Here is a 27,686-nt window from a genome sequence, read left to right on the forward strand (position 1 = left end):
AACAACAAAAATCTCAACATATTTGATGCTTCGTGAGGACTTTTATTTTATAAGATTTGTGTTAACCTCCATATTGTATTTTATGTCTGTGTACACAAATTATTGTTTGTACTTTTTCCATGATCACGTGTTATATGTTCTGCATAAAAAAAATAAATAATAAAAAAATCCATTAGTCACATTTGGTCTCAATATTGTTTACTGGAGTAAAAATTTATATATGCTTCTTTTTCTTTTTTCTTTTTTCCAATAATTATAATAAAAAAGAAAATCTATATTATCACATTGAGTGATTTGTACAGTTAAATTGATAAGCCTCATGTATTTTGGGTGGATGCCAGACAGCATTAAGAATAGTATTTTAATAATTTAAGGTATAATATAAATCAACTAACATTGTTAATGTTGCCACAATGCCACATTTATGCCACTTGCACTGAAAATTAATAACATAAGATGTAGTAAAAAAAAAACTAAATTATATTTTATCTTATAAAATCTGACATGGAATTCTTTTTCTTACCATAGTAGCTGGGAGCTGATAAAATGTGATTAGACAAACTAAAGGGTGATGTCTGATGTAGTTGTAGTGAAAGTGAAAAAGTGAAAGTGACGTGACATACAGCTAAGTATGGTGACCCATACTCAGAATTTGTTCTCTGCGTTTAACCCATCCAAAGTGCGCACACACACAGCAGTGAACACACACACACCGTGAACACACACCCGGAGCAGCCATTTATGCTGCGGTGCCCGGGGAGCAGTTGGGGGGTTCGGTGGCTTGCTCAATGGAACCCCAGTCGTGGCCGGGCCTGACACTCGAACCCACAACCTTAGGGTTAGGAGTCAGACTGTATGTATATGTGTATGTATGTGTGTATGTATGTATGTGTGTGTGTGTGTGTGTGTGTGTGTGTGTGTGTGTGTGTGTGTGTGTATGTATGTATGTGTGTGTGTGTGTGTGTGTATGTATGTGTATGTGTGTGTTGAGGAGGACCTTTCTCCTAAGGTTAATTCTCAGTAAGTAGTGTTTTTATTAGGATATTCAAAATAATTATGTAGATGTTTAAAAATCTTATAATTTTTACTTTGCCGACAAAATGATTGTTGCTTTACAATGTTTAGACTATTAATAAACAACTTACTTTTTTTGACATCTTAATTTTCCCTAATATACGAAAGCCTTTGAAAATAATAAAATATTTTTTTAACTTTGTTAAAAAAACAAAACTTTGGGGTTTTGTCTGTCTTGGATTTGTCATTCTTTGCATCTTAGTAATTTTTTTTATCTTTACTTATTTTCTACATTTTTGTGACAGATCCACATACTGGCCCAGAACAACTAACCCTCCTCTTCCCTGAAAAATGTGAAGCTGTATATAAAATTATTGAATATTTATTAATTTATATGAATTTATTTAATAGCAGAAACTTGGTCATGTAAGTCAAAAAAAAAGTTGATACTACTTTTTTTTTGCCTGTTACGATTTTATCAGTTTTGCTCACTGTTGTTTTTAAGCAATGATTATTCATCTTATCAGTCATGTACCAGGACGAAACCATTCATCACTCATTTTGAGGAATAACGGGCGTAGTCAGTGAACTATAAAACTTAATAGATATTAAATTTACTTCGGAACAAAGGAAAAGTTAACTATTTAAGTTCACTTAAAGACGTTATACAATGATATATAAAATCGCATATAACAGTACTTCAGTGATACATATGAAATATTTTCCAGGGAACCCCTGTGAGTTTCGGTAAAGTCAGACTTGGTACAGTCGCCCTTCCTCCTTCACCTGTTCAGTTTCAGGTTGCAGTCTCACACCTACACAACATAGCACGAACAAAATGGCGTATTCACCTGTGTGAGGGAAAACAAGTCAAGACAGAAAACGAGACTGAATTACGGATATACGTGTTTACCTCGATAGCTTTAAGATTTTTTTTTTTTTAAAGTTTAAATATTTTATTAACCTACTTTTAAAAATGCGTTTATTTGTGATCCTTATAATCCTCATGGTAACAGGTATGGGAGTATCACAATATTTATATTCTCTCCAGAATACAAGTCGAGTTTTTATTTTACATTCTTTACTTTACTTAACCTTGAATCTTTTTATATTGTTTTGAACTCTTTATCTGACTGCCTCGATTATTTTGACATACTGACATGCAGTGAATTTCTAGGCCTAAATCAAGCACATTGTTTATTTAATGCAGCATGTAGTTTTATGTGTTTTTACCTGTTTAATTACATATTTATTAACTTATTTTATCTCTTATTTATAAACTTAGGATATTTTTTCATTGGCTTGAATGCTAGGCCTTAAATTAGTGTCATTTAACTTTACTTTACTTTAATCATAACTATATAGGCAACTTGAATAATCACACATTAAAAAGGGACTTCTTTTTTGCCATATAGGTGTTCAAAGTTTATCTTAAATTATGTAAATGTTAAAATGTACATTCCCAATGCCTAAAATTAGATTGTGTGTGAAGATTATGGCATGACCCACTCTGTGGTTTCTGTGAGTCATAGTTGCTAGTTTCAGTTACTACAATCTTTTGAAAAGTTGTTGCCCCCATTGTGATGTAATATTAAAGAAATTATACTTAAAGAAGTCATCCTGCAATGGCAGAACTGAGTAAAGTGTCCCACCACTCTGGAAGGCATCATGCCTTAGAAGAAAAGCTGCTTTTGTTCTAATGAATATAAAGATGTCTGTCTAAGGGCAGTAGACTTGATAGGGTTTTGTGTCTTTACAGTTCTGTTAATAATTCTTTGTACTCCGTGATTGCGTACTATTTGACAAGTTGGTTTGTTTTCTAGAAAGTTACTGACTGCTTTTTATTATTTTTATGTTAGACTTGTGTTCATTAATGTGAGATTCTATTTGTATGCAATCAGGTAACTGCTACTAAATAATTGCTATTTGGTGAATGAAGTCAGAAGGCATGCAAAATATATACAAAACCTCATGTCTACAGTGTTTTTAGGTCAGCGTGTATATGAAGGTTAATTTAGTATCTTTAGCAGAATTTATCACTGATCGCTTTAATACATCTTAGAACTTGCAAACTTAAACTATAGGAAGTCACCCTTGGTGTAGCAGGTAATATTCATCAAAATAAATAATAAAAAAATTTGTCTTGCTGCTTACTCTCATAATTGGTCGTTTCAGATTATTTACCCTTTTAAACTTTTTACAGTTCCCTGCTGTACCATAGGAGCACTTCACACCTGTGTGTGTTTGTGTTTTCAGATCGCAGGAGACATGCATTTCTTTTTTGCTTCCTGAAATTATTCAGTTGTGGCATCATGTTGGATAATTGTGATGTACAAACGAGAATTAATACTTAAAGCCCTAATCCTAAAATTGCAACAGTGAGACCATAACAGATTAGTACAACAGAACAAGAATAGCTTTTACACAATTATGGTTATACTTTTGGATTTGCCATGCACGTGAACTACCACAGACTAACCTCGTCTTTTCTTACAGGCTTCACCTCAGGGGTCAATGTTGTCTGCCCGGTGAAACGCTATGTGGTCATCCTCTTTCAGCCAGTCACTCTTAGATGCGATTTCACAACCACAGCCACAGCAGTCCCACTTATCACCTGGAAGTACAAGTCCTTCTGCAGAGATCCTATCCAAGCTGCTCTTAACCCAAGCAGTGCAGACAATGCCTTGTCCCAGGCCAACCCCAACTACAACCCCAATATTGAATGCTCAGACAGTGCAAGGACTGTACGCATTGTGGCTTCTAAGCAGACTTCAGTCACACTGGGAAATGAGTACCAGGGCCGCAAGATCAGCATCATTAACAGTAAGAGACAATGATTGTGATTTAGGACTTCAAAGGAACTACTTTATTGCTAACAGAGCCATTGTCACTAATGTTTAAATACTTTACGGTAACAAATGCGTTCGAATTAAGAAAATCCACAAAAGCTACATAGTTAATGTGCAAAAATAACACATTATAAAATGAATGTGCTTTACAAATTGTTGTTAGAGCTAGCTTTAGAGGAAAGTCAATAAATAAATGCTTCTTTAAATGCTGATTATCCAAATATATTCAGAGGTATAATAATGCAGTTACACTAAATCATGGCTTTCTTTTTTCAGATGCCGACCTCAATATTGCTCAGACTGCATGGGGAGATAGCGGTGTGTATGTGTGCAGTGTTGCTTCATCCCAGGACCTCACAGGAAATGGCGAGGACTATACCGAACTCATTGTTTTAGGTAAGATACATTTGATTTATTGATGATTATTTCATATCTGCACCCAAAGCCAAACTTTAGGCTGTAAATTTTCTGCCACCTATTCATTAGTTTTTCCTTTCCCTTGATGAGTGGTGGGGTTTGTTAGAGCAGTTGTAGAACAGGCAAGACAGTGAAGACCTTTGTGGAGCTTTTCATACTAGCTGGCAGTGAGCAGTCTCATGGTTGATTATGTAGATTAGAGCATTTTAAGAGCAGTGAATTTTTCTGTTTGGATGGTCATAGCAAAATCTTTTTCAATCATGGCTTTGTCCTCCTTCTTTCACAGAGAGAAAGTCAAATACTACAGACCTGCTGCCTGGCATTGACTTACTGATCATGGAAGGTACACTATGTGCACCTCTTTAGTACTAGAAGCCCGTTTGTGTTGCGTGCCCCCTTTTACCCCCTTCACTTTAATATGCAAGAATCTGCATATCTGAAAGAAAATCTCCTTAACTGATGTTAAAAGATAATGCAAAAGTCTGTATGGAGGAAGGAATATGCTCTTACACTGGAAACAGGAAACAGCAGTAGATGCTGCTATAAACATAATATAACCTCAGGGATTGAGAGAGTAAATGTTCAGACTTGAATCTGTGCTTAATGTGCACAAGTTGTGTGCAGTTGTTATGTTTATGATTTTGGTGGCAGTACAACTTATGAGACAGACCTGTCAGGCTGGTTTCTCTTCCTTCTTTTTCTTTTAAAAAAATCTAATCATCTCCAGCATTGCATTGTGTTATACTCTATTCATTCCGATGAAAAACATAGACAGGGCCATGTTTTCATTAAAGAAAAAATAGTTAATGAAATGAATTGTCAAGAAATGTTTCATGTACTTACCCCACGGATATGTGATTGCCAGGGCACAATCGCAGATTTGTACTAAGCATCCTTTATCTTTTTCTGTTTTTGCAGTATCTGATTTAGACAGTTTATGGGTTGATCGAGGCTGCTAGCTCCACTCTTATTTTTAAAAACAGAGAACATCTGATTGGTTTTCCATCATGAAAAACTTGATGAATGATGAATATCCATATGACATCAGATTTAATGTCACTGTTTCAATACTATTCAAATGTTTATGTATTTAAAATAAAACTACACCTTTGATTGTTTAAGCCACTTACCGAAACGTGCATTTCCACTTTGTGTTACTTGATGTAGAAAAAGTGCTCTGAAAAGCTGCATGTCGTCTATGGAGATGATTTGCAGTGTAGTATTTATTTGTTTTTTTTAACTGATTATTAAACTAATATTTGTTGAGTTCAGAGTTAATTAATTTACAGGTAAGCTGTATTTTGTATTAATATTGATCTAATTTTAATCAGCATTAACCTTGATCCAATTCTATAAGCGAGTATAAAGTGAATAAATGAATAAAACCTCCAACTGCTGCAATGATGTTGAAACAAATTAATATCAAGCCTCCTATTTAAGTAGTCAGATTACATTCATTAAAGAAACCTTCCACTCTTTTATTCTTACACACTCTTCTAGTACTATCACTTTCTGGCACTGCACAGGTTCAAAGGAAATAACTGTCCTTCATTATGTGATCTGTCATGCCCACTGACCTTATAGTTGTAGTTTAGTACATACAGTGCCTTGTGAAATTAGCCATCAGATATTTTCTGGATTGCAAGTAAATAGATTGATTCAGTCACTAATTGCATTACAAACCAATATGCAGAACCACCTTTTGCTGCACTAACAGCTTTATGTCTGTTGGGTAAGTTCCTTCCAACTTTGTTTGTAAAGGATTTTTGCCAGTTCTTCCGAACTGATTTGCTTCAGGTTGTTCAGGTTTGGGTTATTGTTCATTGTTGTTTGCTGACAGCAGTTTTCAGACTGTGCCACCGGTTGTCCGTGGGATTTAGATCTGGGTTTTTGACATTTTTCCCCCCAAAAGGGAATTAAAATCTTAATTAAATATTAATTGAATTAAGTTATTTTCCCCATCCCAATATCTGATGAGCTTAATCTGTTTAAGAAACAGTGTATTTCAGTTTATTTACCCTTTCTTTGTTTATTCTGTCCTCTCTCTTTTAGATTGGTTGTTGGTAGTATTGGTAGTGATTGGTTTCTTCTTGCTGCTGCTGCTCTTTGGGATCTGTTGGTGTCAGTGTTGCCCTCACACATGTTGCTGTTATGTGAGCTGCCCATGTTGCCCAGAACGCTGCTGCTGCCCAAGAGCATGTAAGTACAATTATTTCTGTATTTATTTATGATTGTTGTCCCTCTGCTCATAATTGTTTTTTCTTTCAATTATCAGCACATAAACTGTTGTATGGGCAGCATAAATTACTTTAGTTTGTCTTCTTTAAAAAAAATCCCTGTTGTAGTTGGAATTAAATTAAAAAACCTTCGCTGCAGTGAAAAGTACGATATGGTAACGTTAGGTGAGAATGATCAATTACTATAGAGTTGCATTGTGTGCACACCATACTAACACTGGCTGTTTTTTTTTTTTTTTTAATTACAGTGTATGAAGCAGGTAAAGCCGTGAAGGCAGGGGTTCCTAGTCAGTATGCAGCCAGTATGTTCGCTCCTAGTTTGTATGGACAGCCGGCATATATGGGAGGGCCATCACCACCCATCCCAATGCTGCCCATGCCTCAAGGTGTCAACGCCCCTCCTTCTAATGGTTATGGAAGGGAATTTGATGTAGCCAGCTCAGGTGGGTAACCTTTCAGATCCTCTTGGCATATGTTTTTTTTTTTTTTTTTTGTAGAGACAACTCTGATAATAAAAATGCTGTCTTTTTCCCTTAATTCACTTTCATTTGTCAATTTTAATTTAATTCACAGAACTTAATTACTGCCTCTAATTATTCTATATTACATTTAGATTAGGTCTGGTAGACTGTGCAATATTATGAACAATATTAATATTAATTAATATTACACTCGATTGTATCAGATATAGTTTCCCTGAGTTGTTTGAACAAACAAAGTTGTTTGGCTTTGTGGTCACTAATGAATCTGAATAACTGAGTATTTTGGGTTTTATGTTTCATTGTTGTTTTATGCTTTCCATTGTAGTTGGTCAGGGATCCCAGGTACCACTGCTACATGACCATGATGGTGGTGCAGGCCAGAGTAAGTTAAAAATTAAATGCTTCCGTTGGTAACCTAGTTGAGTCTGTGTACCCCCTCCCCTTTTTTTTAAATACATTTTTTATACATCTTTTGTCATTCCCTATTTAAAGCATTGGAATGACAAGAAAACCAAATATTCGTGTTAAAACTACCTGTTCTAGTACTTACCTAAATAATTGGCTGGTCTGTCTTCAAGAGGTAGCATGTTGTTTAAAACCTCAGGATGTAAATATGGGGAAATGAAAGGTGTTAATCTGATCTAATGTCTCATTTACCTTCTGATCTTAAACCTAAGTGACTATAACAAAAACAAGTATAAGGTAATTAGCTCAAACTCATTGGCTATTCATTGTATTTCTGTTTCAGCCCGTAGTGGATACCGTATCCAGGCAAATCAGGATGGAAATCCTACCCGTTTGCTGTACTATATGGAGCGTGAGCTTGCTAATATAGACCCCAGTCAGCCTGGCGGTGCTGCAGGCAATTATAGTCGCAGTGAGTTCTCTTGGAGAGAATGGTTTATCCTGACTGTCATTGATTTAGGTGGTCATTTTTTTGGGAGTGGCTGTGGAGAAATTTGGAAAACTTTATTCTTTTTTCTTCTTTCTCACACAGATGATGGTATGAGTGAGATCAGTTCTCTGCATGATGGCGGAGACCCTCGTAATCGTGGTCGGTCCAGGCCTCCCCAGTTGAACACGGTATATGATGATGAGAACATGAGCACCATCAGCAGCGTATCTCAGAATATGCGGAGAGATGAGCCCAGGAGATGGGGCGGAGGTGATCCTAGCCGTGGCCGTGCTCGTTCCATGGACAACCTTGATGATATCGGGCGGAATTACAGGGACCGTGATTATCCCCCTAGAGGAGGCAGAAGAGGGTGAGCTAAGAAATATGTGGCTTTTAACTAATCTAATCATACGTGATTGTATAAACATTTTGCTATCCCTGCAGTTCTGATGACGAATGGAGCAACAGCGCTCGTGGATATGACCGTGTCCCTGATGATCGACACCGTGACTATTCTCCTGACAATCGCGTCCGTAATGACTCTCGGGAAGTTGGCTTAAAAGGTCGCCGCAGTCGCAGCCGAGATGACTTGATGGACCTGGAACGTGGACGGGGCGTCGGAGGCCGGGATGCATATGATGATAGCTTCTTGCGGGAGGCAATGGAGAAGAAGAAGTTGGGAGAGCAGCGGGCACGGAGTCGTGAGCGTCTTGACAGCGATAGTGAGCGCTCAGACCGCTACAGGGGAGGGCATGCAGGGCCACCACCGCTCCCTCTCAGCAGGCCTGCAGGCAATCCTGACCATCGGCGTGCCAACAATGCCGGCTTCCCACCGCCACCATCCTACACTGAGGATACAGACAGCTTAGCATCATCCAAGAAGAGCAATCTCCGCAAGGTGAGAACTACACTTGTATTACGCACAGTGATTATTTTCTGAGCTTTTAAAACTCTACCACCAGCAGAAATTTTCACAATCTGAAGCATTTATGGCAAATTAATAAATACGGAAACAAATGAACTTGGAATTAGAATGTTTTTTCTCTTTGGGTATCTGGTTAAGTTAATGTTCAAAGTATTGGATTTGTTACTGAATGTGAAGTTTTATTGGAAAAATTAGTAGTAATATTTTAATCACAAGCTTGACAGATAAATCTGTATAATTCCACAGTGGCCTTTTTTATTGTCTGAGAAATCAAAGTTGTGTGATTTTATGAAAAATTGTATCTCTTCCACAGAACGGAGCTGTGAGTCGTGAGAGTCTGGTGGTGTGAAACGTTACATGAATGCAGTCAACATGTCCCATTGGTGTGTTTATAATGTTTTGTAAGTTTGTGTTTTTCATTGTCAGATGCTGAAAGTTTATTATGGGATTAAATGAGGATGTACATGTTTGAATGCAATTTATATCTGAGAATAGAGACTCATGACTTTTATCAATGTTACTATTTCAATAGTTTTATTTGTATTTGATGGTTTTATAGCTTAAATCATTTTGTTTTATAATAATGAATAATCCAATTTTAAAACACTATTAATCTGATATTGAATATTTCACTTAAAATATCCACTTATATCACTTGAACACTTAACAGTCTTTATATTTTATGGCTCAGAAACCGAATTGTAAATGTGTACAAATTATAATAAAAACAATTTTACAGATCTTTGTATTTGCTGTAAAAAGATTTTCCCACTGATTTGTTTTCAGTATGGTGGCAGTAAGTTCTCTGTATTGCTAGTCGCAGAAGAAAAGATGTTGCCTCTCGCCACAATGTTGTATGTTAGTTTTAGAAATTCTTTACTTTGTGTAAATTGTTATTCTGGTATTTTTAACCAAGATCATGTGATAAATTTTTTACATGTTTTATAAATCACTGGACAATAAAGCTTTTTTATGTAAACTGTTTGCTGTTTTTGCTGCCACTAGATGGTGTTAATATTTCCTGTAAACTCGTGACTTGTGTGGCTGAATGTGATTTGGGCCTCTTGCTTCGACAGCCAAAAGACCTTTTCAGTTTTAATTATGTAGATATTTAGATGTATTAAAACTTCCCATGTTGAAGTCTATTAAATATAATATTTGGAAAAGCAGAAAAGCTTGTATCAGTGGAAATAATGGAGAAATGCAGACAAATGGTTTATTTTAATTTACTGGCACCGAGCTTTTGATGGATTTATTTATTTATTTATTTTTTGTTATGGTTTATGATGTTTGTTATTTTTATTTATTAAATCTTTTATGCATGTAATTATTGTAGTTAAAAATCTGTTTCAGGTTAGATTTCATTTAGAAAAAAATTCATTGTAGATCAACTATTTTTTTAAAAATTATTTTAAGCTATAAGAATACAGTATTTACAGAAAATCATACTTCATTATACAGTGCATTTCCCATGACCATGTGTGTTGATACAGGAAGTGTCCTGTAGCCTTACGACGCTATGTGTATCTGTAAATAAATCAAATCAGCCCAAACATCAGTCTAATTATACATGGTACACAGTAGTAAACCTATTCAAACTTTCATCTCACTAATGAGAAAACACCTTAAAATAAACTTAGGCCAAAGAAAAAATATGTTCAATACACAGTGTGATCAAATCTGTGTGTGTGCATGTGCATGATCATCGGGTGGAGTGGATCTGGTAGACGGTGGGATGAAAAGGGAGGGCTTGGGCACACAGATGCCATGGGGAAGGAGATTTGCATCACACTGGCATTGCTGGCATTTTAGTCGTGCTGTTTAGGGAGTGAGGATCTTCCTCTAAGGTAAGTGTGCTGTTTCTGTAATATTACCTGTGAACCATTCAAGGTTTAGAACAATAGATTATTAGAAGTCAGATTAAATGCTAAAATATGAATCACAGGTCTGCAATTTTGTAATACTTTGTAAAATATTGTCTGCTCTAAATTGTGGTTACTTTAAATGCGAAAGAAGATAGAAATATCAGTTTTAATTAGTATTTAATTGTGATATTGTCCAAATAGTTACTACCTTTCAGCATGAACAAGTATCAAGTGAGTTATATTACATATATAAATTTTTATTGGTTAATAGTTAAAATGTTCTGATGTTTACTGACTGTAGGCATAAAAATATTCTCAGTTCCTTGTGTACTGATATACATTAAAGCATGAATGGTTGTTGCTGTACACGAAAGCAATGCCTGCTCAAGCAGATCACAGGCAGAAATCAACTACATACTTAAATAGTCTTCAGTGTGATGTAGGCATGTAGTGTTTTGGTACATTAGTTTCAGGTTTAGTCATGATCCTAAAAAAAGATTCAATTAATTCAATATAGAAACAGAATAAAAATTGTAACGTTTAAAATGAAGTTACTAAGTTAAGATCCATGCAGCTACGACTGACACACCAATTCATAACCTGTCACCTGTCAGTAAGCATTGTGTATAATTAGAAATAATGTAAGAAGATAGATTAAAGAAGACCCATGTGAACTGGACAAACAAGCCACTTGAAATAATTACTAACTCTTTATACCACAATATATCACAAGACAATAATGTGCGGTTGTCTCACCACTCCAAGCTCCTAGGTTCAGTTTTGTGTGTGCATACAGTACTTTCCCCATGTCTGTAAGTTTTCTTCAGGTTCTCTGGTTTCCTCCAACCTCCCAAAAACATGCATGGTGATTAGAAAGTCTAAATTGTCCCCTAGGTGTGAATAAGTGTATGATTGTGTGTTTGTCTGTTTGTCTGTGTGTGTGTTGGTGCCCTGCAATAGACCAGAAGTCCATGCCCAGTTTCCTCATGCCCAGTTCTCTGGGGATTGGCTATGGATAAAGATGTTTCTAAAAATAAATAAATGAATGGTTAATGTTTTATGATTAAATGCTGTCAGCTTTCATCCTAATGTTATGTGTAGTTGCTTTCCTGGGTGTGTATAGCATCATACTACTTCTCATTCTCTTAAAAATTTAGTTTTTGGTCATTCTTGCTAAATGACTCATAGAAGTAACGATATGTAGCAAAAACCTAAGTTCTAAGTTTATTTACTGAAGTTATTGTACGGGTTGGTAAGCATACTATATTTATTGCCTGACTTTCATTAAGCATAATATATTATTGTTTGTGTGATTTATATACAGGTTTGGTTGTTAAATGGATTTACATGGACTAATTTGTACAGAAATTGCATTGTTGTATTGTAGACTTATATCATTTTCATGGATGTAAGTGTGCATTGTTATGGCTTGTGGCACAATTAATATGGAGCTGCAATGTTATTCGTAATTCACACAGTCAGCATGTGAACACACCATGGTTGAGAACAGGCATTACTTGCCTATTAGGTATGCAGTGCTTATTTAAGAGAAGTTTAAGAGTATAAGAGTGATGTATAAAATGGATGCTATCTCACATCACTTTCAATGTTGCCTGTTTACTGAAACACAGCTCATTTTAATAGAGGAGAGTTTGGTTGATGAGAAAGTGCATGGGCAAAATGGTAGATCCCAAGAAAAGTATGAAACCTGTTGAGAAAGCCATCATTGTCCTTCTAGGTTCAGAAAAGACAGCAGTTATTGCCTAAGACCAACAAACTGCAGTTAAACCCACAACAAAGACAAACATGAGGGGAAGTGTATTGTTCATACTGTGACATTAATAGACACCATGTAAATGCCAATTTTTTGAGTCATGGGTCAAAAAATAACAGATGTTGATACTTGTGTGGTTTTGGTCATCAAGCCTTTAGGTGCACGTAAAAAGCTCTCTGTGGAACAAGAAACACCTCTTTGTGTTGCAGGGGGATGTGAGGGCTTAAGGCTGTGAATACCACAAATAGAGTTCTTACAAAGAACCTGTGTTATCATAAGCTCTTAGTGGGTTATCAGCAGTAAATACCTTCCTGTGATGGACCTTGCAGGGCATAACACAAGTGCAGTGTGAATTCACAAAACCTCCTTTTTTTTACAATTACATCAACCCCCAGAGACCTGTTATCTCATGTTGCTAAATTATAGCAACTATGCGTGCTTCCCTAACCCAGTGAAAATGTGGTTGTGAGCTCCATTCAAATCCTACAGTAAAGGACAGTATACTACTGCACCCATGCAACAAAGAAGGAAGTAGGACCACCCACAAATACCAATACGATCTGCATACGATCTTAATGCCTAGCTATTACTAAAGCCACAGTCTGCACCAAGCAAGTAGTAAACAAGACATCCATCTTCTGCAATTCCTCTAAGGCATATGTTTCTATGGATTACTTGAGGACCGGAGGATCCATCAGGAAATTTTTTTCATAACTTCAAGGACTTGCGTGACTCCCAAAAAACAGCTGTCCATCCAGGACATATGTGCTGTAACACTTCCCATCCATAGTATCACAGTGTGATCTGATGCTATGTTGGGTCTGTTTGTATGGACTTGGGTGACTTGGCTGAGTGTATCAAATTATTTGTAATGTTAAGTCAATAGTTTCTATGTTCCCTCTTTTTTGAAAAGCTTACTGGTTCTTTTTGAAACCACTCTTCACATATTGGCATCAGAGTTCTGATCAATGAGTGAGAGGTTTTTACTTTCATATAAACCTGATACATAGATATGAAGCTCATGGAACAAACCAAGTCCAAATGTATTAATATTGTTCATGTACAATGCATTTACAAAACAATGTTATCTGCAGGTGGCTTCATTCCAATCTGTCAGAAGTTAAACCTGACTTCACCTTGGTTGGGTGGAATAAAAGCTTGTAGCCCTATCAGCCCTCTGTGGATAAGAGGCCTAAAGATAAGAGCCCCTGAATTTCAGCATTATTATATTTTAAAATTTGTTTACCTCCTGTTTTCTTAGTAGACTGCAATAGACTGAAATTTGAGTGCTTTATCAGAGCAGTAGTTTACACACTCTAGTGTGGTACCTCAGACCTCTGAGGCTGGTCGTCATTCCAATACTTCACACGTTTTTGTCAGAGTCACTCAGTTCCATGACTCTTCTCTCTACAATCTCCTGCATCTTTCCATTCTTCCATAAACCCAATCCATCTAGTCTGTCTCCCCAAACAGCGATAGAGACAATAGCCCTTTTGTTTAGCAGTGAGCCTGTCCTGAAGGGCACAAGCACTGGCCTGCGCAGCTCTGACATCATGACCTTTACAAATGAAGTCGAGTGCAAGCAAGGGGGGTTTGGTAAAGGGACATGTATTCGGCTGTACTGTAATGTAACGTAGAAAAGCATGATTGGTATTTACTGTAGAGAATAAGAACGAAAAATGAGCTGAGACAAACATTCCAGATAATATAAGAAGGCGGAGAGGGTTGGATGTGATGGACAATTATCAGTTTACATCAACTTCCCTGTGTCGTGTGGTGTCAGGCTCGAACTGGCCTGTTGGAACAATAAACTCTGTGTCTGGAGACACAAGAGGCAGGCATGAGAGTGTGTGTTTGTGTGTGTTTGTGTATTGGGAGCTTGGGAGTGTAACATTTGGATTGTCATTTCATGAATGAAGTATACTATTGTCAGATAGAGACCATGAAAAAGTAAGGTACAGTGTTATCTAAACCAATGACATCATATCTGTGTCATAGTGCCGTGTTAAGAAAACATAACGCCACAAAACGTAGGAGTTTAGAAATTGGACGATTGTGGTGTCCTTTACATTCAGCTGTCTTAAATTTTTAGATAATCACAATTCTATTTTTAACATTATTTTTAACATCAGTGTAAAAGTTTTCAGCAGAGTCTACAACTTTGCAATTCTACAATTTCTAGATGACAAAAATGGAAAAATGTGAGATTAATATTTATGTAAAATAAGTACCATTTTACATACTGTTTTTCTTTATATAAGCCTATATTTTTGTTACATATACTTTACAGCACAGTGCAATTTTTTCTTCACATATCCCAACTTTTGGAGGTTTTTGAAACCCTGGAACAGAGAGGGTTGCAGGCCTTGCTCAAGTTCCCAACAGTGGCAGCTTGGCAGTGCTGGGGCTTGAACCCTGATCCTTCCATCTACAACCCAGAGCCTTAACCACTTGAACCATCATATATATTTGCTATGGCGATATATACATGTTTTATCCTATTTCAAAAGGACACACTTTTAACACAGTATTATTGTTTCCTTTTTCTTTAGCATTAACTTAACATACATTATTTGACTATTTTGTCAATCACGTTCCATGTTGTCCTAAGGGCATGCAAACATTTACACATACACATTTTACATTTAAACATTTTGGTAAAGCCTGTATCCAACTTAATGAAAGGACATGTCTTCAGCATTGAAAGAAAACTCACAAGTCGATGTGATTAAAAAACAAACAAACAAACAAACAAGCAAACAAATAAAAAAAACTATAAGATTCATCAAATTCAGCTTCTTCAAGAAAAAATATGTCTTTAGTCTTCTGTGCCATTGTTATTTCTTAGATATTGTTCAGAATTGTGCCAATGAGAAATGAAGCAATTATTTAAAAAAAAATTTTTTTTTAATAATTTAAAATATATTTCTTACCATTTTAAAATGATATCATATTTAATTTTAAAATAATTTAATATGATATAATTTTAAAATGGTAAGAAATATATTTATATATATGCATATTTTGAACAAATGTACAAGAAGTGATAAGTGCTGAAATGGGTTTTGGTAAATCGACTCTATTATATTATATTTTAGACTATTATATATTTCTAATAAATGTGCAGAATTATTTCCGAGTTTTTCATCCCTGCTAGGAAGTGTCATTATCTGTAGAGGGATACTGATGAATTTTTGCTACTAGTTTTAAACCGCTAAAATTGTGGTGTGCTGGCGGGCCACTGTGGTGATTCTGCTCCTGAGTCATCACAAGTTTAACTCCAGAGAATCCAGAGAAAAAGCCAAACATATCATCACTCCTTTTGACCTATTTGCATTTTCAATCACATAGTCATTCCTCCCAGCATAGAAATCACATATTTCTTATTCTTTTCTCTGCATCCCTTCATTTGTTCCACTGCTTCAACTATTTTTTTTTGTTGTGCCAGAGGAACAGTGGTGCTTATTGTGCCATGAACAGCATCGGGGGTCGGTTTGTGAATGGCCTCACCAGTAGAACAATGCTCTGTACACTGCAGCCCTGACATCCCCATCTAGCATAGAGGGAGTGGAGAGAGCGTTGGGGCAAGGTACAAGGGGAGGAGAGATGGAATGAACTTGACTTCAGGTTGGGTGGTACAAGGGGATGTGTGTATCAGGGTACGGCTGCGATCTCTGCTGATTAATGCTTGCTATTTGACCAGAAGAGGAGGCCTGGAGTGATTTGGTGGGTGAGTATTAAAAATTAAACTTGGTGTGCTTGTGTAAAATCTATAGCCATTTTTTTTGTGAGCTTGTATATTTTTTCTAATGGTTTACAATTACATCTAGAAAATAATAGCAATATTCTGGTTGGCTTTTTGTAATTTTTATGAATTTGACTTGTTTGCATTGGTATTTGTGGCGGTCAGAGAAGGAGTCGTGTCTATGATGGTGTCACGCTGTTCTGGAGATAAGCTTGAGTGTGGGCGGCTTGGAGAGGATTGCATTTGCTGGCATAAGTGTGCAGGATGTTACTGAGACAGAGCCAATGCATGGCTAGAGTGACAGAGAAATAGCAAGAGATGCTGAGGTTAAGGAGGGGGTGTAAAACCTGGGATGTATGCTCACTTTATTTTTCTTATTAATACAAATTTAGCTATTATTGCATTGACAGGTTTCATTGCTTTACTGAGAACCAGGTTATCCCTTGTTGTTTTATGTAGTTAGTTAAAGATGAATTTAATTTAATCCTTTCCTTCGAGGACCTGTCACTGGCAAGTATGCAATTATGAAAACGTTTGCAATTATTAAATCTTTTGCTTAATTGTTAATGACATTTTGGTCAGCATTTGTCATTTCTATTTACATTATCTAAATTTGTTTCAGCGTCGGGTCATTTCTATTTTTGTCTATTTTTAGATTGTGTTCAGCATATGGTTATTTTTAACAACCCTTAAAGGAATTTATATACTATTGAATCACAAAAAGCAGTTAAACTGAAAATGGATTGCTTTATTTTATTCAGAATAGCAATTTAAATAAAGGAGAAAATCCTCCTCTGAATTGGAACCAGGCCTCAGTCTCTCCACCCTGAGGTGTGGGCAGGAAGCTACAGTGTAGCACAGAGAGACCACTGAGTACACCATCTGCCCATAGATGCAAGTCGGTATAAAATAAGATAAATAACACTGCTTACATACACAGCAAAGCTGACTTGAGAGAGTATAAGACTTGCCAATGTATTTTGGTGACTAATCAGTTGCTCAAAATCTACAAGAAAACATGAGAACAAACAAGTCCAAGGCCACAACTGAGCAATTGCCCGACTGGCTCCAAATGTGTGAACATCTAAAAAAAAATAGAAGCAGGCTGTAATATATGTAATGTTTAAATATGGGAGGTTTTAAGTAAAGAAATGCATCTTATTTCTAAAATGTCATTTTGGACCTCACACAGTTTTCACACAGCTACAACAGGATGGTTTTCATCATTTTATATTTACATTTGTTTTGTCACCAAAACCCAGCAGTCTAACTTAATTAGCCATTTTATTAAGACTTTGCTTACTGAGTATACACAAATATACAATAGGCCTACTCTCAAACTCAAGGGAGAAGTCATGTTTTGAGACCATCTGGTCCTCGGGTAATTTTAGTAGACACCTGTGCTGGTGTATGGGGTGCACGTCATGGGCTAACCACAAGGCAAGCTGTGCATCGGCCTGTTCCTGATAAATTCCTTCTAACTTAAATACAAAATGTTTCCTTTTAATTTTATTTTGAAGGTTACATCCTGGAAATTGAATTTTCAATGAGAATAACCCATTTTAAAGAAATGAATGAGTGTACTCAGCAGTCCTCCCATGACTTCACACTGTTCATCTAATAGCAGGCACCATCATATGTCTTAAACCTCTTGGGTTTCTCTCTCTCATGCTTTCTCTCTGTCTGGTGCTCTCACTGATGCTCTTTCTGATTCTCTCTCTCTCTCTCTCTCTCTCTCTCTCTCTCTCTCTCTCTCTCTCTCTCTCTCTCTCTCTCTCTCCATTATAGATGATTATGATTTGCTTAACAAGGTCACATTACTCCTTTGTTGTAAGTTGTACTAACAGTTTTGTAATGGAGTGTGTTTCAGTCAGTGTGTAGGAACAACTTTTCCTTGTGTGTGGGATGCTGTGGCATGTTGTGTGTCATGAACTTTACACTGTCTGCTTTGTTGTGCTTCCATCGCTGACTGTCTTCCTTTCATCTTTACTACGTAAATCTACTCTATATTACAGTTGTTCCCTTGTCCAGTGGATGAAGTTCTCTAACCCTCTAAGTTTATAGAAGTCATACATCTTTAAAAAAAAAAAAAAAAGAGAAAACATTCAGAAAGGCTCTCAACCTACATATGCCAACTCTCTTATGCTGTATGGAATACTGCAAAGAAACAGATCTGGAGAATCAGGCTTAGTATATAACAACTATAGTTAATAATAGTAAATAAACCATTTTTATAGATGAAGCTAGTTCAATAAATGCATCTGATATTTATGATCTGAGATAAAGATAAAACAGATAATGATAGTGTTTGCCATCATAAGGTCATCAGGAGGTGTAGAAATTATTTTCATACTGTACACCTCCTGATGAGTGTAATTTCACATTCAATATTCAGTTTCACAAATGATTATGATGTTATTTCAGATATTTTAAATGATCTAATTGTATAAAATCAAACTAAAGTATCTAATGTTAATTTAGATATTTTAAAGTTTTTAGACATTACATCCTGTAGATACAGTGTAATTGGTTGCAAGTCACAGTGAAGGCTCTGAAGGAGAACTAGATTGATGGATGCCAATAAAGAGGAATGTTTGGTGTGGGTTTGGAGCATGGAGGGAAATGTCTGCATATTCAGATCTGCCCACTGCAAGCATTCACTCAAATCCATAACTAATGCATGCTTTTATCATCTCCTTTCCCGAACCATGTCTTTGTCTCCTGGACTTTCAGTGATCTCCAAGAGAAGCGAAGCAGTGGCGCTTTCGCAGAAACAGAGCAGGAAGAACTGAGCGTCAGCCTTCAGAAGGCCAGAACAGAGCAGCGAGCTGGAGCTGGTATGAGGCAAGTACTTTGGCCATTCTGTGAAAGTCTTGTTTGTTTGCTATGAATGGTGTGCTTGTTTTGCTTGGGCAGTGTTTCAGTGCTGGAGAGGCACTGATGTTTACTCATAGTCACAGTCAACTGGTACATAGATCTTGCTGTAGATATGATGGCATGGATGTTTTACTGCTTCAGTAAGTGAGTTTAAAGTGGTCAAGATAATTGCCAAAGTTATGTAGAACAACAAAGATTTGGCCAAAAATTTTTGAATAGTTTTATGCATTTTGCAGATTTGGCTAGGTATGAATCATCTCCTCAAATGTGCTATGTACGATTATGAGCCGTTCCATCTTTTCAGTGTAGTAAATGTTTGGTTGTCAAAGCATTGATTACACACCTTTTTTTTTTGATTATCTCTTTTTTTAAATGAACAGAAGTTTTATGTTTGTATCAGTGAGTCAGGCTTATGAGCTTGAGCTGTCTGGGGAAATTTCCAACATGTCCATCATGGAGATTTCTTAAGCAATCCATTCCAAATCTCCCCATCTGTGGTGCCCGTCTGTTCATAAGGATGTGTTGATTTTTTTCTGAGAATGTGTCTTTGTGTGTGAGACAGAAAAAAGGAAGATAAAATGATGTGTGTGTATATGTGTGTGTAGCCTTAACAAGGAAATGCACAATGGTGGCACACCATTACAGCCTGTAAATAAACTGAAGCAGTTGGTAATGCCATTGCACTGTGGCTAATGATTTCTGAATGATGCGTCATCACCACGTATCTGTGTCACGAAGAAGCAAAGTCTGACATCACACTGAGCTATTCTGTTCTCCCACACACTGCAGCTTTGTAGACATCAGGTGCTGAGTGTCATGTCTGATGTAAGGATATGGTTGCTTTGGGGGCTGTGTGTAAGCAAGATAATATTTGTTGTTCACTAAGAACCCTAATTTTATGGATGATCATTCTAGTCCCATTTATCTTGTGTTTGCTGTGTTTAGAGAACTGAATAAGGCAGCTGATTCAAAAGTATTAGAGATCAATTTTAGAGAGGTAGAGGTGTTTTTTTGCCAAATGACTTAACAGGTTGTTACACACTGCAAGGTCAAATTAGTTAATATATAAAACTGATATGATTTTATGATATTTTTGTTTTTTTTTAATGAATGTATTTTTACTTGAATGTTAAAGTGACTTTTTTTGTGTGTTTTTTTATAACAAGGATATTGTAAAAGTGGCAAAAGAAATTCAGTTGATTAACTGTAGTCAAGATTCATAACTATTCATGCTGTTAATTATTTTTGGTTTATACAAGAACATTCACAGTGTACATTTTATATAAATTTATGCTTAAATATTTGATGTGAAATGTTTTCAGGTTAATGGTCCTGAATTGAACCGACACTATGAAGTCCTTGGAACTGCTGCTGCCTTTACTGCTACTTGTAAGAGGTAATAACCTCTTCTCTGTTGGTATCAATTATGGACTGAAAATGACATCCCACTTGCAAGATTTCCTTCCCCTCTTAAATTATTAAATGCCTTTTTTTTTTTTACAGATTTACATGCTCAATGGAATGTATGGATGCCCAGGGACATGTCAGCAATGACTAACTCCTGTGTGGTAATCCCATGCACATTCATGTACCCCTCAGGAGTCAGGCCATACAGGGGCACACATGGAATCTGGTATTTTGGCCAACCCTATCCACAACTTTTCCCTCCAGTGGTTTTCAAATCTCGCACAGACATTGTGCATGAAAGCTACAAAGGCCGTTCTAAGCTCTTGGGTGACCTCTCACAGAAGAACTGCACGCTGCAAATCAGCAACCTTGGAGTCGAGCATGCAGGGAGGTACTACTTCAGAGCCGATCTAGGAGGAGCAAACATCTACACATTCCCAGATTTCACTGAGCTCAAGGTGTTGGGTAAGACCACTATAATAGTATAATATGACAATATGTTTGATAATATGTTTGGACTACTGGTCCGCAGAGATATGTCCATTGGTTCATGAAAATAAATGGCTAAATAACTTTAAGCATTTGGAATCTCTGCTTCTTTCTTAGACCAGCCCAAAATTGATGTTCCCGAAGAAATAGTCAGTGATAAGACATTGGAATTGACGTGCTATGCTCCAGACAACTGTCCTGACATGAGTCCTGAGATCCACTGGATGTTCACAGAATATCTCCCTGAACCTCATTTTACAGCAGACTATGTGGAGGAAGGCAACACAGCAGTGATGTCTAGCACACTTACTTTTACACCCAAAGCTATGCACAATGCACAAATGGTGGGCTGTAATGTCCATTACCCCAACACCACTTTAGTCTATGAGCGTATCATCTTTCTGGATGTCAAGTGTGAGTATATAAACCATTAGCTTTCTCTTACAAGCTAAATGATTTTTGAAGGAAAGCATTACCTGATTACTGTTAACAGTGTTCAGCAATAAATAGTTTAAAGTGAGATAAAACCAAAATTTGGGACACACTTTTAATTCATTGAACATAACATTGTTCAGTGGGCTGGATATAATTCCATCTTTGCTCTTTGGGAGTGTAATTCAAGGATAATTCAGATAGTTTCATTAAACTAGAGGCAATAAGTGCTGTTGAATACAGCTTTTTTTGAGTGAAAGAATAAAATACATGTTAGGTTAAGATTGTTCTTGCTGACCAATTATATGTATTAAATACTTTCTCTCTCTAGATGCTCCTCGCAAAGTCTGGGTAAATGTCTCTCAGGAAGTCATGGAAGGGAGCTCTGTGATACTTCACTGTGATGTGGACAGCAACCCTATACCGCAGATTTCATGGTTCTTTGGGGATGAACTGCTGATGTCAGAAACTGCCTCAAATGCTTCTTTTTTTCTGGATATTTTGACTGCAGAGCAGGAAGGTATATACACCTGTGTAGGGGAAAATGGCTATGGGACAATGAACTCCTCCCTGTACTTGACTGTCAGATGTAAGTCTTTATGTATCTCTTGTTGTATTTTCTGATTTATTTTTGTGTCTTTTTGATTATTACCTTCATTTGCCCCTAGGCCAGTCTCTATACTTTGTTTGTTGGTTTGTCTAATAGATCCCCCAAGAAAACCAGTGGTGAATGAATCTTTGGTGGTCATGGAGGACTCCTCTCTGGCTCTCTATTGCAGTAGCAAGGGCAATCCTGTCCCTACACTTACCTGGCTGAAGGATGGAGCACTGATTGGAACCATAAAAGCTGAAGAGTTGTCCATACTTGAGCTTACAGAAATCGACCCACAGGCAGATGGCACATACCGCTGCCTGGCTGAGAATGAATATGGCCGGGCAAGCAGTTCTCTAAATATCACTGTGGAGTGTGAGTTATCTAAAATTTTATCAAATTTCTGAGAACAAATGAAGCTAAATGTTAAATGAGACTTTCAGGCAGATAAGGACATTAGGGAATGAGAATACGTAGAGCTTCTGATTTCTTTACATAAGATAAGACGAAGTTAAATTAAATTTAGAAGTTCCTGACCCTTCTTTCTGTCCCCATAGTTGCTCCTATTTTACTGGATGAGTCCAAGTGCACCATAGTGCGAGAGGGTGTGCAGTGTGTCTGCATAGCCACAGGGAATCCTGAGCCATCCATTGTATTCTACCTGCCTGACCGCAACATCACCATTAATGATACAAATGGCCATTTCAACTTCTACACGCATTCAGATGGCTATACATCAACTGGCATGATCAAACTGAGGGAGAAGGGTGACCGGGAGAACAACGAAGACATAGCTGTTCATGTACAATGCGGCATTTCTAACATTTATGGCTCTCAGTCTATTCGGCTGGAGCTACAGCAAGAAAGTGAGTTCAGCCTTAAGATGTTATAATGTAATAAAATCTTAATAAACCTAATCCAGGTGATTTATTGACTTTAAATATTTTGATGTTATACGCAGCATTTGTAGTGCGGTTTGCCCATTTAATTGCATGATGGGATTTTTTCTTAATCAGGGATTAACTATACTTTAAATAGACCTTTACCTTACTTTTGATCAGATAAATTAAGTGTGCCTTGTTCAAATTTGTTATGCTTTTTTGAAAACATAATGATGATGATGACAATGATTGATTGCAACCATTTATATTATTATTATTTTTTTATTAACACATTTGTATCATGTTTCAGAAAAATACCTGATGGCTGTGATAGTGGGAACCATTGGAGGAGTGGCAGTTATTGCTTTTATCATTGCAGCTGTAAGATATGTGGGACAAAACAATAAAAAGTAAGTAATTTACCATACCCGTTGGACAGATCTGGGAAAAGGGGCAAAGCAAGGAAACACCAAAGCCTAGTCATCCATTCTTAAATGTGTTTCTTTTGGATCTTGGTATATACGTGACCCATTCAGAGCTGAAACAATTTGATCAAATGGTAAGATGGTACATGCAACGAGTTGGCAAACAAAATGACAGCGTTGGCCATGATGTGGACTCCAGATGACCAGACTAACAAGACTTTGATTTGCCTTCCATTGCTTTCTAGACTCAAACACTAAGCTAAGCTAAACAAAGCAAAGGCACTTAACCTCAGTGTTTCAGCTAATATACAACCACTATTATGCTCCAACCAACAGTAAAAAAAAACAAAACAGTTCCACCTATTTTGACAATGAAACCAAAAAAAGCAATTCACAAGAGTCTCTTGGTTAGGGGGGCAAAAGTAATCTGCCTTTCTCAAAATGGATGCCCAGGCTTATAGTGTTGCCCTGAGCTAGTCAATAGCGTCGTTCCATGTGAGACAGAGTCTGATCCTCTGACTCCAACCTCCAGAGAGAATGGCAACCCTGGGCAGGACGTGGGCTCTAGAGTGGAGAATCCCTCCATGTACTACAGCGCAGTCAAGAAGGACAAACAAAGTCTCAGGAAAAAAGTGGTGAGATATTATGCCGATGAATTATGATTATAACACTATTTTTACATGTACAGTTGTTTATAGTGGTGTATTGCTGATGTCTTGGGGTTGTTACATGCTTTGCAATGGCACCAAAAATAGGATTAAATCTAATTTATTCGATTCTGTACACTCAACGTCAATGTGTAATAGTTTATGTCTTTGTAGTCCATTGTGGACTGTAGGATTCTGCTTAAATTTAACACAAATAAATTTAGAACCCTAAATAAAATATCAAAAGACACTTCCTTCATACTCTCGTTGGATGTCGTAAGCTATGTTCACATTACAAGCTTCACTGCCCAATACTGATTGCATGCTCAGATTTGATCGGTCTCTCTTGACATTTCATATTTGTCCCCCAAAACATCCTGAATGGACACGTAATGTTTTACAAAAAAACAAATGAGATAGGTGAGACATTTCATCCTAGAAGAAGGAACAAATAAATGCAGTAATAGTTGTGTTCAAGTTTGTGTTCCTCTTTGACCTCTGAGCTGTTGCGTATTTCCACAGAAGACAAAGAAGTTGTTCAAAGCACATTAAGCAACCATGCCCTCTATCTTGATTCAAATGTTTGTCTGTTTTGAACTTACCCTTGAGGCACTTTAACATTTTCGTTATGTTTGTTTGTGCCCACGCATTGCCATTTCTTGAGTGATCTACTGTACTCAGGTTCAGTATTGTAGCTTCCTTTCGGTTTAGCTTGAATCGAATAATTTGCCCAAATTTCAAGTAAATCACCAATTTATTCATCCTTCACTGAATATAGTCACTGCTGTTGTTGTCATCCATTGTTGTTTTGTCAGAATCTTGACACTGAAAGATGATGCCAGCAATATGCACATATGCTTTAGGCATGTTTACGAAAAAAAAGCCACATCCGATATGACTTCTCATTTTTGTCACATGGCCAAAAATGTAAAATATGCAAGATACGTTAAAAAGGAAAAAGATGTTGTAAAAGAAACAGCCTGAGTTTTATTTATCTATAAATACGTTGTTTCCCATTATTACAAAGTGGTGTAGTTTTAGGAGTTTAGGTGTGGATAGTTGCATGCCTGATGATGGCCTTTGCTTCAAAGCATTTCCTGATTATTCTTTCCTCCTTCATTGCTTTTCTGCATTCTTTGTCTTTTTGTCTTTTCCCTAACTTAACAGCTTAAGACTGAGCTGCTGGGCTCTAGGTTTAATTCCATCCTAGAAGAAAGCACGGTAAGGCTAACAAATTAACAGCTGGAGTACAAGTACTCCTATGTAGAAAACACTGAGACTATATTTTCTTTAAACTTCATTCATTACATTAGTTTTTGCCTAACATGATGCAAATGCTTGGCTTCTTTGGCTTTGCTACGTTTAACCTAACAACCTGCTTTTGATTGCCAACTCATGTCATTATTTTATGAGGATACACAATGGGGAAAAAAATAAATGATAATGAGTCCTGAAATTGACTCTGAAGGCAGTAATTCCTTGTTTTAATTTTGCAGGGAGAAGACAGCGATTACCAGCATGTTGGCTCAACTGCAGGCATGGAGAGGCAAGAGCTGAACTTTCTCGGGCGACGCAGAGAGGGAGGGTTGGGGAGGGGGGATGATACCACTGACTACACAGAGATCAAAGCCAAATGAACCGCGATCCTTCCCTGAAGCCTCGACTGAAAGGGATACAGTGGCCTCTAGTTCCCAACAAATACAATTTGCTTTAGACTATACCTGTTAACTTGCCAAAATTGAACAAACCTATAATTCTATTGGCTTGAGCTTTGTTTACATATTTTACTGTAATGTTTCTGAAACAAAATCAGTCCCTATGTACAACCATATATAATACCTCTAAATCTCATTTCTGCATTTATGCTGTGTAGGGTCCAAACAGGCTGGCAAGGGGTGTTCTACACCATTTGCAGGATTATAGTAATGTTACTATGTTAAGTGCTTGTTGCCTTGCTTGTGTCCAGGATCTCTTTCTCTAGTGGTCATTCACACTGTGTCCGCAGCAAGTCGAAGCGTCAGGGAACGAGACATGCAGCATGTCTCGAAGTTCTAGCACTATCTCCAGTAGAATGTTTTCTCAAATCCAGAGGATTTCTCAGCCACTTTCTAAGTGTACCATGATAAGTGCTCAGTGAAGTTTGCATTCTGTATTTCCAATGATATGCCCTAAAGTGATTGTTAGATTGTCTCTAAGTTTGTGTGACTCCACAAAGTAAGGAGAAGGATATTGTTTACCTAGTGAATTTCTTTAAAGTGGGTTAAAGGAATGGCTGACTAATTATTGGTCATTTTATCTGTATAGTGCAGAGTGATGATGATGATGATGATGATGATGATGATGATGATGATGATGTTGATGTTTAGATCAAACAGAAACTTTTGCAGTTATTTATTCCCTTTAAAATGTTACATACTTAAGAGGTGATTAAAATATAATTACTGCACTTATTTGCCTTGGAAAACTTTAGAGTGCAGTATTTTGGACTATTAAAAATAATAGAGATGCAATTTCAGTGCTATTGCTAAGTGAAGTACTGTTTTAAAGAGGAAAGTGTGTCAGTGGTCAATGACCTTACTTTTCTACATATTTAAGACACATGGCAAATGGAGTGGACTTTACACCCCTCATTCTTGTAGTCCATTTCTTGCAAATATATAATTGTATTTTATTTTATTTCAAAGCTGGAGACACAGATCCAGACTATTATATTTTATTTTTATATTATTATTATTACTATTAATTATTATTATTATTATTATTATTATTTTTCACAAAGTCTCTACTCTAAGGGTAAATTCAGAATATCAACCAACCAGCCATGAAGACAGCAAAATGCAATCCAACACAACTAAATACATATTCGAAGAACAGTGGAAGTCACGTCAGGTCTGTTAAAATGAATACACAAAAGTGTCACATTCAAAACTATCACTTTACCCAGGGGTGCTTTAATGAAATGTATTATTTATTATCCTTAAAACATCCTCTATTGAGGTTATATCAAATTCATCACTATGTACAATATATGTACATATATCAAACCTTAACCTATACAACTCAATGTTTACTAAATATTTAACACATAAAATCACTTACTTTGAATTTGTAAAGATTTCATAAAAAGCACCAATATGAAGGCATATGAAATATGTAAATATGCATCTATTCTATGTTGTGAATCCTTTAAAACCTAGGAGAAGGTTTTTATTGGATTTGAAGCACAGAAATATAAAACAGGCAATTAATAACAGATTTATTTATAAAAAGGCATATATTTAGGAGAGCATTTTGGTAGTCCAGTCTAATTATTCACTATATTGTTTATTGTAAAGAGTATTTGTAAGCGTTTGACTGTGTGATGATAACAATGATGAATTTTTGTTTTAGTTATATAATAATTTATACAGGGACTTTGCAACCCTTGAATAAAACAACACTGTTCAGAGCTAATTTTTTCTTTTTTTCCGTTAAAAAATGTTCACCTTCAATGCCATCTTTAAAGCAAACAAATAAATTAAACGAGATGGGGATAAAAACACAGACTGTATATTTTGTTTTATTGCAATGTAAACAATAAAAATGCTATGTAAAATTTATTGCTAGATAAAAAACACTGTACAAAAACATACAAAATGCTATGCATTAATGCAAATGCATCATTATTACATGCTACCACTAGGGCTTACTTTAGATGGTGATTAGCATGTGGTTTTGTTTCACATCATCCACT

The 27,686-nt window shown here is 36.5% G+C and overlaps 2 protein-coding genes across 7 annotated transcripts; both read left to right on the plus strand.

Annotated features, from left to right (window-relative positions):
* The first annotated feature begins 1,822 nt into the window (after positions 1–1,822).
* lsr (lipolysis stimulated lipoprotein receptor) lies at positions 1,823–9,798 on the plus strand. 2 transcript variants are annotated; one of them, XM_060888091.1, is made up of 11 exons: positions 1,823–2,030; positions 3,511–3,837; positions 4,140–4,259; positions 4,567–4,623; positions 6,333–6,479; positions 6,766–6,960; positions 7,325–7,381; positions 7,748–7,876; positions 7,997–8,264; positions 8,339–8,792; positions 9,133–9,798. In XM_060888091.1, exons 1-11 carry the CDS (start codon positions 1,991–1,993, stop codon positions 9,166–9,168), a joined length of 1,830 nt encoding a protein of 609 aa, XP_060744074.1. In that variant the 5' UTR covers positions 1,823–1,990; the 3' UTR covers positions 9,169–9,798. The 2 variants fall into 2 exon arrangements, with proteins under 2 accessions (XP_060744074.1, XP_060744075.1); XM_060888092.1 differs by lacking the exon at positions 4,567–4,623.
* A 751-nt stretch (positions 9,799–10,549) lies between these two features.
* Positions 10,550–27,473, plus strand: mag (myelin associated glycoprotein). Of its 5 annotated transcripts, none has more exons than XM_060888846.1 (12): positions 10,550–10,666; positions 18,937–19,047; positions 20,403–20,476; positions 20,584–20,952; positions 21,094–21,390; positions 21,740–21,997; positions 22,115–22,375; positions 22,558–22,866; positions 23,192–23,291; positions 23,839–23,941; positions 25,121–25,174; positions 25,450–27,473. In XM_060888846.1, exons 3-12 carry the CDS (start codon positions 20,431–20,433, stop codon positions 25,588–25,590), a joined length of 1,938 nt encoding a protein of 645 aa, XP_060744829.1. In that variant the 5' UTR covers positions 10,550–10,666; positions 18,937–19,047; positions 20,403–20,430; the 3' UTR covers positions 25,591–27,473. The 5 variants fall into 5 exon arrangements, with proteins under 5 accessions (XP_060744829.1, XP_060744828.1, XP_060744831.1 ...); XM_060888845.1 differs by lacking the exon at positions 10,550–10,666 and adding an exon at positions 15,987–16,188; XM_060888848.1 differs by lacking the exon at positions 10,550–10,666 and adding an exon at positions 15,987–16,184.
* Positions 27,474–27,686: the final 213 nt, after the last annotated feature.

The sequence above is a fragment of the Tachysurus vachellii genome, chromosome 15 (assembly GCF_030014155.1).
Source record: "Tachysurus vachellii isolate PV-2020 chromosome 15, HZAU_Pvac_v1, whole genome shotgun sequence".
Classification (NCBI taxonomy): Eukaryota; Metazoa; Chordata; class Actinopteri; order Siluriformes; family Bagridae; genus Tachysurus; species Tachysurus vachellii.

What these genes read in the sequence shown, in the direction of transcription:
- lsr (XM_060888091.1), top strand. Translation starts at nt 1,991, where the DNA reads ATGCGTTTATTTGTGATCCTTATAATCCTCATGGTAACAG. An exon ending in ATTTGATGTAGCCAGCTCAG is followed by an intron (nt 6,961 to 7,324) that starts GTGGGTAACCTT and finishes TTTCCATTGTAG; the next exon opens with TTGGTCAGGGATCCCAGGTA. An exon ending in TGCAGGCAATTATAGTCGCA is followed by an intron (nt 7,877 to 7,996) that starts GTGAGTTCTCTT and finishes TTTCTCACACAG; the next exon opens with ATGATGGTATGAGTGAGATC.
- mag (XM_060888846.1), top strand. Translation starts at nt 20,431, where the DNA reads ATGAAGTCCTTGGAACTGCTGCTGCCTTTACTGCTACTTGTAAGAG. An exon ending in CACTGAGCTCAAGGTGTTGG is followed by an intron (nt 20,953 to 21,093) that starts GTAAGACCACTA and finishes CTTCTTTCTTAG; the next exon opens with ACCAGCCCAAAATTGATGTT. An exon ending in CCTGTACTTGACTGTCAGAT is followed by an intron (nt 21,998 to 22,114) that starts GTAAGTCTTTAT and finishes TTTGTCTAATAG; the next exon opens with ATCCCCCAAGAAAACCAGTG.